This window comes from Mustela nigripes, chromosome 5, assembly GCF_022355385.1.
Source record: "Mustela nigripes isolate SB6536 chromosome 5, MUSNIG.SB6536, whole genome shotgun sequence".
NCBI lineage: Eukaryota > Metazoa > Chordata > Mammalia > Carnivora > Mustelidae > Mustela > Mustela nigripes.
The window spans coordinates 10,686,041-10,697,886 of NC_081561.1; the positions used below are offsets into that span (position 1 = coordinate 10,686,041).

At 43.2% G+C, this 11,846-nt stretch overlaps 1 protein-coding gene across 1 annotated transcript; it reads right to left on the bottom strand.

The window, feature by feature from the left end:
- Positions 1 to 503: 503 nt before the first annotated feature.
- C5H6orf52 (chromosome 5 C6orf52 homolog) lies at positions 504 to 8,872 on the bottom strand. Its single transcript, XM_059401497.1, has 4 exons — positions 8,802 to 8,872; positions 8,394 to 8,571; positions 4,349 to 4,394; positions 504 to 661 (listed from the first exon to the last, which is right to left on the bottom strand). The coding sequence occupies exons 1-4, from the start codon at positions 8,870 to 8,872 to the stop codon at positions 504 to 506; spliced, it is 453 nt and encodes a 150-aa protein (XP_059257480.1).
- Positions 8,873 to 11,846: the final 2,974 nt, after the last annotated feature.

Genomic DNA, 11,846 nt, shown 5'->3' on the forward strand with positions numbered 1-11,846 from the left:
AATATTCTCAATTTCTGCGTGGGGCAGGATATATACTGCCCCACCAAACTGAGTTTCAATTACAAAACTGCCCCAAACTTTAAAGCATCATCATTCACTTGCTAACTTAATTAAGTTAATTACTATTAATCACTGCTATTAATTCCCATCAAACCAGATGATGTGACACCATACTCTTTATTTATTTATATGTCTATCCATTCATGCCCCAACCAGTTCGGGTCAGGCCCATTTTCCTATTAGACCTATTTTTAAATGTCTTCTAGTTCAGCTTGGTCTACCAGGATAGCTGTGGGATGTCTTTGGGCACTTACTTAATATAACACACTTCCAGAAATGGATGTGCTGGTAAAGTTTATTTACAACACATTTTATCAAGTCAGTCACATTCAAGTCCCAGAAATCTGCATTTACATATAGCATCCAGTACCTTCCCGGAAGAATTTTTTTTTTTTTTTTTCCCAAAAACAACAGGTGGCAATCAATAGAATAGTGGTGTAAGCTTAGTGACCGTCATGCTTCTCTGGGGGCTCATGGGGGATTTCGGAGTGAACTGTATCCAAAGGCTGCCAGTGGCAACTCATGAGAGAGTCGTAGAGCTCCTCACTTTTCACCATAAACTCCTTGTTTAATTCCTCAATATTCACATGAAGGTTTGGATCTGCGAAGGCAATACAAAAAAGTTTTACAGAACACATATTGGCAATGGCTTAAAAATTAGAGTTTCCCAAAAAAAGGAGCAGGAAAATATTGCAGACATTTTGTGTTAGAATTTTTATTTATTTTTTATTTTTTTTTTAAAGATTTTATTTATTTATTTGACAGAGAGAGATTACAAGTAGGCAGAGAGGCAGGCAGAGATAGAGAGGAGGAAGCAGGCTCCCTGCTGAGCAGAGAGCCGGATGTGGGACTCGATCCCAGGACCCTGAGATCATGACCTGAGCCGAAGGCAGCGGCTTAACCCACTGAGCCATCCAGGTGCCCCAATGTGTTAGAATTTTTAAATTGCATGCTTTCTTTCCATAAGATTTGAAAGTAGAGGGCGCCTGGGTGGCTCAGTGGGTTAAGCCGCTGCCTTCGGCTCAGGTCATGATCTCAGGGTCCTGGGATCGAGTCCCGCATCGGGCTCTCTGCTCAGCAGGGAGCCTGCTTCCCTCTCTCTCTCTCTCTGCCTGCCTCTCTATCTACTTGTGATTTCTCTCTGTCAAATAAATAAATAAAAAATCTTTAAAAAAAAAAAAAAAAGATTTGAAAGTAGAAATTAAAGCTGGAAAATCACCACTACCAGACTCAAAGGGGATCTGCGTGGTGGAAGAGATGGAGGTGAGGGCTGGAATCGAGCGAGGTTTGGAAAAGGAGTGGACAGGATTTGGAAATGGACTCACACTGGGGCCAAAGAGAAAAGGAGGGTCAAGGATGAGCCCGGAGCTTCTAGTATGAGCACCCAGGGGGACACAGAGCCTGGGAGCCCAGACCAAATCCATAGGACGGGGCTTTGAAACAATAAACATGCTGCTTTATTTGCTTAACTAACAGATTGATGTGAATGATACAAACTATCTAAAGCAATTAATTCAGAAACAGAGGGAAGCCTGGACTTCCTTCTTTAAAACCTGGAACTCAGGGTGCCTGGGTGGCTCAGTGGGTTGGGCCTCTGCCCTTGGCTCAGGTCATGATCTCGAGGTCCTTGGATCAAGCCCCATGTCAGGCTTTCTGCTCGGCAGGAGGCCTGCTTCTCCCCCCTCTCTCTCTGCCTGCCTCTCTGCCTGCTTGTGATCTCTGTCTTTCAAATAAATAAAATCTTTTTTAAAAATAAATAAATAAAAATTAAAAAAAAAACCTGGAACTCTGTGATCAGGTGGTGTTAAGTTATCGTGAAAACATCAGACCTAAATCTTCCTCCCAAGTTGCCGGGTTTCCAAGGTTTTTAATACCACCTCTTGTTTTCTCTCCTTGTACTTGAACATAACCAAAGAAGCCCTCTCGTATTCCTTTCTAATTTTTGCAAACCTTAGCTCATTCAGGACCGTAATTCTTCTACTTCCAAATACTCACATGGGATCATGATACCCATTTGTATTTACATGTGTTAGGGGCTAAATGTTTGTGTCCCCCTCACATTCATATGTTGAAACACTTCCAACGCACAAACGTGATGGTGTTTGGAGATGGGACCTTTGGGAGATACTTAGGGTTCGTTGAGCTCTGAGGGTTGGGCCCTAGTCTGATGGGATTAGTGCCCTTATAAAAAAGGACACCTTATAAAAAAGGACACCAGTGCTGGGGCACTCTCTTTCCCCCTGCCTGGTGGAGATATAATGAGAAGGTAGCCATCTGCCAGCCAGGAAGAGAGCTCTCATCAGGCAGGCACTGAATCAACTGGCACCTTAATCTCGGATTTCTTAGTATCCAGAACTATGAGAAATAACTTTGTTATTCAAGCCCAGTCTGTGGCATTTTGTGAGAGCAGCCCCAGCTGACTAACGTCCTTCTATACTTATTTTAGAACCAAGATCATCAAGTAACTCTAATGCATCTTGTACGTTTCATGAGCCACTTCCCACTTTCTTCACTGGAGTCATTCGTGACTATATGGTCTATGTGGCCTAGAAAACAGATGTAGTGTGGTCAGCTAAGAATCCCAGACGAATGATCTAGGCCCTTCCAGTGACGTTGGCCCTAGTGATAAAGAAACATACAAAAGACAAGCTCATTACAGCTTCCCTAAACCCGGGGGCCCTCAAAACCAAGCTGTCCACCACAGCAGACACTCGTCCCCTGTGGTTACTGAGCTCTTGAAATGAGACTAGTCCTCACGGAGATGTGATGTAATATACACTGCATTTTAAAAACTTGCTATTAAGATTTAAAAAAAAATATCTCATTCATTTTTATATTCATTACATGTTTAATGAAATATTTGGGGTATGTTAGGTTATAAGTATTGAAATTAATTTAATCTGTATGTCTCTTTTTAGCTTTTGTTTTTTTATTTAAATTGGAAAATTTAGAACTGTCTACATGGGTGGATTGGTATATCAAGTCATTTTCCCTGAACAGAGCTTCTCCAGCTCTCCCAAGAGCTTACACTAACCGCTGAAGGGGCTATTCCCTGCCAGATATTGTTAAAGCACTTCCAAGCACTTCAGAGCTACTGTCCTCACACTTTCTAGGAGGTCGATTTTAACATCCCATTTTACAGTTGGGGATCCTGACGCCCTGGAGAGGAGTTTGTCTGGAATTACAGCGCTCGTAAGAGAGATTTGAACCCTGGAAGTCTGCACCCCGAAAGCACACTCTTTGTAGGTTTTTCTTTAATCTTTACACTGTCTGCGGGACTGATGCAAGCAGGGAGATTTGACTTATGCTCACGTGTCAATCAAACATATCTTAATAAAACCAGAACTGCCCCATAGCATTGAAAGATTGGAACAACAGTTGCATTTCATTTGAACACTGAGCACGGCTCACCTGTGGCTACAAAGTCACAAGGTCATGGGTGGGTTTGGTCTGGTGGGGGTGTCCTGGGGATGGGAAAAGTGTGAAGAAGTAGCCAAAGGTCTTATCTCTGCCTGTCTTTTTCACTTCCCTTTCCTATAACTTAAGCAAAATAAGCCAGACATTTTCTTCCCTTCCTGGAAGACACAGTCAGAAACAGCTTCTGCTCTGAACAGATGCACTTTGTTCATACACATCAAGAACCACAAGGGGCACTGCCTGACACCACAGACAGGGCCTGTGACAGACCTCCTCCAGGAGCCAATAACCCCGAGGGAAGCTAGGAAACCAGGCCACAGTGATCACTTCAGATCTCTCCCCTTAGCAATCAAAATTAAAGAAAAATTAAGGGGTACCTGGGTGGCCCAGTCAGTTAAGGCTCTGCCTTCAGCTCAGGGTTCTAGGATTGAGCCCCACATCAGACTCCCTGCTCAATGTGGAGACTGCTTCTCCCTCTTCCTCTGCTGCTCCCCCTGCTTGTGTGTTGGCCCTCTGTGTGTGTGTGTGTGTTTCAAATAAATAAATAAATAACTTATTTTTTAAAATAAAGCAGAATTAATCCCAAAGTTTACATTTATGGAGGAAACGGATCTTAAAAACAACTTCTTATTTTCCCATTTGGAAATGCCCCCATTTCCTAGTCCCTCAGAAAGACCCAAACAGGTGGCTTTACTCAAGCTTCCCACAGAAGCAGTTTCCCAAGACCAGACAAAATGCTGAAGAAAATAGCTTACGGGACCTACGTGGGAATTTTCCAGTGGAATCTCTCAGCTCCTAGCCAGCTGAGTAATGAGTAACCTGGAAATGGGTTAGCTTTCTTTTCAACCATGGCACACAGGGTTTCTGTTACCTTCCAGTGGCTCTTCATCTTGCTTCTCTGCCAGTGCTGTGCTTTCCTGCAAGGAAATCAGGATGTTGAGAAAAAAAAAATCATTTTTTTCTTAAAGGTTTACTATCAACATATGCTTTTAAAGAAAACATTAGCTGTCAAAATTATGAAGGACTAGGGGCACCTGGGTGGCTCGGTCATTAAGCATCTGCCTTTCGCTCAGGTCATGATCCCAGGGTCCTGGGATTCAGTCCCGCATCAGGCTCCCTGCTCAGCACGAAGCCTGCTTTCCCTCCCCTAATCTCTCTGCTTGTGTTTCTGCTCTTGCTGTCTCTCTCTCTCTGTCAAATAAATAAAATCTTCAAAAAACATTATGAAGGACTATACTTATGAAATAGGTGAATGAAGTCAAAGGAAGAAAAAAATCATCAAGGAGGAGCATGCCTGACAAAGACCTCAGGGATCTCTGAAGCTTCTGGGAACTAACTGGTCTTCCAGGGCCTCCCATGAACTGGACACCAGGGACCCAGGCATCCAGACTCCACAGTCCCTGCACTAAATGCCCAACTCTCTCCTGGGGGCTCTGCCCTTCCTTCCAGGTGACAATCTACAAAATCTTCATGGGTATATTCTCCCTGTAGCCTTCTAATCACACCCCAAGCCCACAGCTCAGCTAAGGACCAGGATGGTACGTGCTTAAGCAGATAAAGAGACCATAGAAAAGCAAACCAGTCAATCAGAGAAGTAAATTCCAGAAGCACTCCCCAGATGAGTCTTGGTTGGTTAACCCAGATTCTACTGACCCTCCTGGGACAGTTAAGTTTTTATGATTCCTCTCCACAGGCACCTGTTGAGAACTGTCTTTGTCAAGGATGTACAGCTGTTTCAAGGAACCCAGCCCACCCAGTAAGAGCCCTGGTAGCTCCTGGCACCAAAAAAACTCAATTAAGCCTCCCTTGCTGACACTGATGAGATTATATTGAAAGCCAAAGACCCCCTAGCTCTTCTTTTTAATCTATCCGAAAGTATGCTTCCCTTCTCTTCAGAAATAGATCCCGGTTTGGGAAATAAATTATATGGTTACTGTAAGTTTAATCTCACCATTGGCATATTTTTCCTATGTAGAAAGGACAAAGACAGCCAGAATCTGTGTTTGAATGAGGCCTTTCTTAGGATACAATATTTCCAAATAACGTCACATTTCCTCTTTTTCAATACGTGTTCTGGTAAATGTGGATCCTACACTACCAGGCTGCGGGGAACAGATGCTCTCTAGAGACAGTTTCTCTGTGTGAGGGGCACCTGGGCACTGCCCGGTATACTTGGAGAAGGGCACTTCTAGAAACCTTCTTCCTCTGCTAGCGGGAGTTTGGGACAGATGCACCGATGGAGCCCAAAGACCTGAGAATCATTTTGAAGACATCCACTTCCTCTGATCTTAAAACACACTGTGAAAAGGCAGGGGGCTCTTGGGAGGCTGAGCTCTTGGAGAAAGAAGAGCTAAGAACACAGGTGTGCTATATAGTAGGGGAAATAGGCAATAAACTGTGACATCTGGCAGAGGTCACGCTTCCTTAGGCAAGACTAAAGCAAGGGCATGTAATTGAAAGAGACCCACCCACACAGCTTTACCACCTGGAATCTTGACGATCTGCTCCTAACCAAAACCCGCCCAGGAAAGCAGGCAGGTGGCACAAGGGTGCTCACCACAGCCACCAAAGAGAATATATTTATAATTCTTGAAATTGCATGTCATAGTAGTAATTTGCATGGAGAGTGGGCTGAAAATCCCAGAAGGTGTCAACAAAAATGGAGAGAAGAAAGTGGGGGGTGGGGTGGACAAGAAGAGAAAAAGAAGAGTTAATTTCTTTTTAAAATGTTACTTATGTTTCTTTGTTCTTTCATTGTTCTTGTTGCTGTTTCTCTCTGTCTTTTATTTCTCTGTCTGGTGTTAATTTCTTCATTTTCTCAGAGTTCACAGAAATCAGGAAATACTTTTGTTTCTGAAGTTGCTGATCTACTCAAACCTACACTTTTCTATTTAAGATAAAGTTAACCACCAGAAGACACATAGACCATTTGCCAAAAGGTCAAAAGAACTGAAGGCGTGGAAAGAAAAAAAAAATGTGCTAAAACCTCAGGCAATGTAGCAAAAGTTTCTTTTTGTTGTTGTTTGTTTTGTTTTTTAAGTGATGCAATATCAAATGTCTGCTAAAAGGGTAAAACCTGATTTGGGTTTAAAAAGAAAAACGCCAAGAAATCTAACAAGGTATTTTCTATAGAAGAAGGCACACCTAAAACAGGCTTGAAAAACTGAAAATGAAAAGTTTGGAAGAAAACAAACCACAAACAAATGCAAGTGTTAAAAACTATTAACTATTAAAAAACTAAAAACTATTAACTATTAAATTTAACTCTGGGTTTAAGGCACAGGCCATCCCACAAGGAGGACATTACCGAACAGATTGGAGACAAAGCTAACACCTCGAAGGCTATGTGCTAATTTCCATAATATCTAAGTATCTAAACAGTGAGAAGAAAGGTGGCGCGCCTGGGTGGCTCAGTGGGTTAAGAGTGGGTTAAGTCTTCGGCTTGGGTCATGATCTCAGGGTCCTGGGATCGAGCTCTACATCAGGCTCTCTGCTTGGCGGGGAGTGTGCTTCCTCCTCTCTCTCTGCCTGACTCTCTGCCTACTTGTGATCTCTCTGTCAAATAAATAAATAAAAATCTTAAAAAAAAAAAAAGAAGAAGAAAGGGGCACCACCAATGAGGGAAAAAAAGATGCACAAAAGACATCGAGGAGGTCACCAAACACAGATACCAAGAAACAGTTTAAAAGGTCTTTGCTCTCAATAGGCAAATGGCTTCCGCACCTGTCACACTGGTTAATCACACACAGAAACAGAGAGGCATGCATCCCCACAGCAACCATGAAACGTGTAAACTTAGGAAAGCTTTTTGTGTGTAATTTGCTGTCTGAAATTCGAAATGTTCTATCTTTGATCCAGACCTTCCACTTACAGAATTGTTTAAAGATCGATTCGGGAGAGGGAGAGAGAGAGAGAGAGAGCGCACACGTGCAAATGTACGAGTAGGGGGAGGAGAGAGAGAGAGAGAACCTCAAGCAGACTCCTCACCGAGCCCAGAGCCCAATGCAGGGCTTGGTCTCGCAACCCTGAGATCATGACTGAGCCAAAATCAAGAGTTGGGACCCTTAACCAACTGAACCACCCAGGTGCCCCTCTAGAAATTTATTCTTAGCCAAAAAACATTCAAATACTCAGAGATAGGTGGAAGTTAGTTGAAGCACTGAGAACATTCAAAGTGTTAGTCAATAAGGGATGAGCCAATATCACAGCACATCCAAATGGGCAACTTTTAAAGAAAGCTCTTTATTAAAAAGGCCATCTTTGGGGGATGGGGAGGGGACCCCTCCTAAGGCAACCTATAAGCAGAAGCAAGCAAAGAGTATACCAGTATGTACTACTCAGTCTGTTCTTGCTCAAGTCTCCCCTCTCTCCCTAAATAAAGCCCAATTGTGCTGATTTAAGAAGAACAGAAGAGAAAAATATAGAGAACACAGATGCACTTGAACAAGACTTTCTTCTAAGTGGGTAGGAGATGGCGAAGAGAGAAAGCATGGGGAGAAGCCAGAGGGCAGCTTTCCCTTCCTTACTCTAGCACTCCTGTGTGATTTTAGAAATTGCTTACTTTAGTAACCAAAATATCAGAATATCTTTGAAAAGCATGTTAATGTTTTCTGCTCTTGCAAAACAAAACTACCTCCACTCCTATTTTGAGTAAAATGGAATGATAAACTAAAATTTAGTAGTAAAAATTTGGGCACACATGTCACCAGCCTAGGATTTTTGTTTTGGGAAGATAGTCATGACTTAAATTGCCAAATTTCTCTAGTCATCAGCTTTTACTCTCTGGTTTTAAAATGGGGAGCAAAAGCCAGGTCTGTGGGAATTAGAAGGAGAGCATCTGGGGGCGTGAAGTTAGGAAAAAGATGCTTCTAGGTTGGGTACGTGGACGATCTAGGAATCATTTCAGGGAGGGATACCTTAGGCGTGATCAGAATTCCAGCTGGGGGTCCAGAGGTCTCTGGCACAGAAAGGTTAACTCCATTTCCTTGCGCAGCACAGCCATAGCCATAGACAGAAAGGGAGTAACCGCTGTGCTGTTGCTCAAACCAGTTGCCGGAGTGGTAAGCCTGGCAAGGCTGGAGCATTGGCTTCCCCCTAACAGTGGAGGAGAAACAACAGGAATGACATCACCAACCGAGGCAGACTCATGCAGAACCCCAGGTCTCTTTCTTCTTTCCCAGGGGCTAAGGGGTAAGAGTAAGGATGATTTCCGCATTAACTGTTTAGAAACACCTATTTCCAAAGTGATAGTTTGTAAATTGCCAAACATCATGTAAGAAAGTACGGATGGCCTTCATTGTCAGAGTAGGGAGAAAACAGCTTACCTTTGCCAGTACCAGTAATAATGATTTTGTTGAGCTAGGCCAAAACCTGCAAAACTCTCCTGTCCCGCCATTTATCCAGAAACTTGACAAAATGAGACCAGGTTCTCCACGGTTTTTATTCCTGCATCAGTAATTCCAGGTCAGGGGACTACCCGCTCTCCTGCCTGCAAATACCTCTCCCAGATGCCAGAGAACAGTAATCACACTTAGTGACAATTCCTGCTAGGCAATGAATGGCTTGACTTTCACTGCAATGGGGTTAAGGTGTGGCTGGGGCAGGCGTCCATAGGGGTCACCTGGTAGGGACTCTGCAAAGTAAGGAGCTGGCTTTCATCCTGCTAGCCCTCATCTCCCAACTGCTGGCCCCAGGGAAGGCAGCCAGAAGGCAGCGGAGAAAAGGAGGGTGTGTTTGAGGGACCAGCTGAAGTTTCCATCCCACTCCCTACAATAATTAGTCATTTGTAATAACTAAAACCTTAAGACAAAAACCACAAATTGATGTTTCCTTCCTCAGCTCTGCTATCTGCTAACTATTTGAACCAGCAATTAATGGACTTTTTTTTTTTTTAATGGCCCATACAGGTTGAAATCATTATGCTGACCAGCTGGTGGAAAGAATGTGTATTAGGAAAACACACACACACACACACACACACACACACACACACACACACACATCATATCCACCCCCTCAAAGCCAGTACAAGAAAACATTTTAAAGAATATTTCTGTGGTTCGGCATTATTTTTAAAAACACAGTAAAGTAAAAAACAAAACAAAAACACAGTAAAGTATGCCTTCCCAAATTTCAGTGTGCTGTAGGAATTACTTGGGTGTGTTTACAATGTAGGGCCCAATTTAGTAGATTTGGATTAGACCTCAGTCAGATTCTGCTTTTCTAAGTAGCAAGCATCAAAATGTTAAGAAGGTAACTTTTGAGTACACATGGAGGCACTTCGGGTCTGGCCGTTTCCCTGCAGCTTATTAATAAGTGCTTGATGTAGTCTATATTCAACCAGAATGTAAAAAATCATCATCGTGAATTCAAATCATTCATTCACCCATTATTTACTGAACCCCTCCTTACACAAAGCCGGGTTGTATCTCTAGATCTCCCCATTTTTCCTGGGAGATGATATTGATGGACAGCTGGGGGCCATATTGCTAGGGCTACGGACTATTCAGATTTTTCTTCCTTAATAACAGAACCCTGACTTGATTTGGACGCAGAGATAGGCTTCCCTAGAAGACATTTCCCAGCTCTCCCTGCACAGCTAACTAACTGCCCGTGCGCTGACTGACCAAAGTCTAGCTAGTAAGATGTAAATAGAATGATGATAAGAGGATTGAGGAAAGCTGGGTGGGGGTTTGTGTAGCTGGAAGGAAACCTCTTGTTCTCGGCCCTTTCCCCAGGCAGAGTGCTGAGATCGTAGATACGATGGCTGGAACCCAAACTCTGCAAGTAGTTTGGCCTATGAGGTGACATCATGTAGGAAGTCATCCACAAGAATATAGGATCTGAAAGAGAAAACAGGTCTGGGTCCCTGATGAATGTGGGCTCTTGGTACCAGCACTACCTCAGATTTCTCCTAATCAAGAGATCAATGTCTTATTGAAGCCACAGCTGTTTTAGGTTGCTATATATAGTTAAACACAGTTCCTAACTCCTCTAGCAGCTTGGCCATCAAATAAAACATACCAGTTAAGGATTCTTTTTGTAAAACGTTAATGAGTTTTCTGTTCCTTCTCTTATTTTAGGGCTGTATTTCATAAAAGGAAAATCAGAATTTTTGCTCTGAATGGGTGAGAGATGAAGCTGTAGTTCGAAAGGAAAGGAGAAGCTAGACATCGGTAAGAAGGTGGTAAGGACGCTGAGGAAGAGAGGTCGGTGTTGCATGTTGAAATCACTCAGCATGAAGACGGGAGCTGGGTGCAGAGGACCCTGAGCCGAGTTCCAAAGAGGATGGAACATTCAGGGGCTTTGTTGATGACAATGACAAGGAAGGATTCATATTGTTTTCTTCTCTTAAAAGCCCCAAATGATGACTTCTCATATTTCACCTGCATTATTCCCATGAAGCAGGTGAAGCGCAAGTTTATCCCAGGGCAGACCATTGGCCAGTGTCCAGGGGAGGTAACGCGCACTCAGCTTCCCTTAGCTGTGTGTGCAAAGGAGACCAAAATCCTCCAGCAAGATGAAGCACCTCTGTCGTCCTACGCGTCGACACTTGCTGCCTGCCACCGGAGAAAGGAGGGTAATTGAGCAGGAATATTAGACTCTCATCTTTGTAACAAAGCTGATTTTTCCCTGCTATTCCCAGCTTTTAGCCCAGTATATCCGCCTTACCAACCGCTGCCCGCACCCTCCCCCAAAACAAACTGGCTGTTTTTCCTTTAGCCAACCAAATAAAGCCAGGCTCTCAATAAATATTTGTTGAATGAATGAATAAATCAATGCATGGCTCAAGTGTAGAAAGCTTTTCAATCAATAATTTAAAAGCAAAACAACAACAAAAAAATCCTGTTGTGCTTTAGAGTTAATAAACTCTTAACAGTTGGTGTTTCTTGGCAACTGTAGTTTTCCCAAGAATGAGATTAAATGGCTTTTTGCATCCTGCGTTTGGAAAGAGAACAGGACGTTTGCAGGAAGTATGCTCAGTTTGAATCCAGTTGAACAAGTATGTGATTCTGTATTGTTTCTCTTTAGACAGTGAAAAATTGTTTTCTTCTTCTTTAAGAGAAAGTTTGAGCCCAAGGAAATGTAAAAAGCAGGGTCACCTGGGTGGCTCAGTCATTAAGTGGGTGCCTTTGGTTTAGGTCAGAGATCAAGCCCTGCATCCGGGCTCCCTGCTCCACAGGAAGCCTGCTTCTCCCTCGCTCCCAGCCCCCGCCCCACCCCCTGCCCCCGTCTCTGCCACTTGTGTTCCCTCCCTCACTGTGTCTCTGTCAAATATTAAAAAAAAATATATATATATATATATATATATATAAAGCAGCAGCATTAGGCCTGTTACTTAGCTGTGTTGTTCTGAAAGTTACTTTTCT

Excerpts from the sequence above, each read along its gene's own strand:
- C5H6orf52 (XM_059401497.1), bottom strand. The coding sequence starts at position 8,872 with ATGGCGGGACAGGAGAGTTTTGCAGGTTTTGGCCTAGCTCAACAAAAT. Across the intron at positions 4,395-8,393 it reads GAATTCTGATCACGCCTAAG|GAAAGCACAGCACTGGCAGA; the intron begins GTATCCCTCCCT and ends ATTTCCTTGCAG. Across the intron at positions 662-4,348 it reads AGATGAAGAGCCACTGGAAG|ATCCAAACCTTCATGTGAAT; the intron begins GTAACAGAAACC and ends TTGCCTTCGCAG.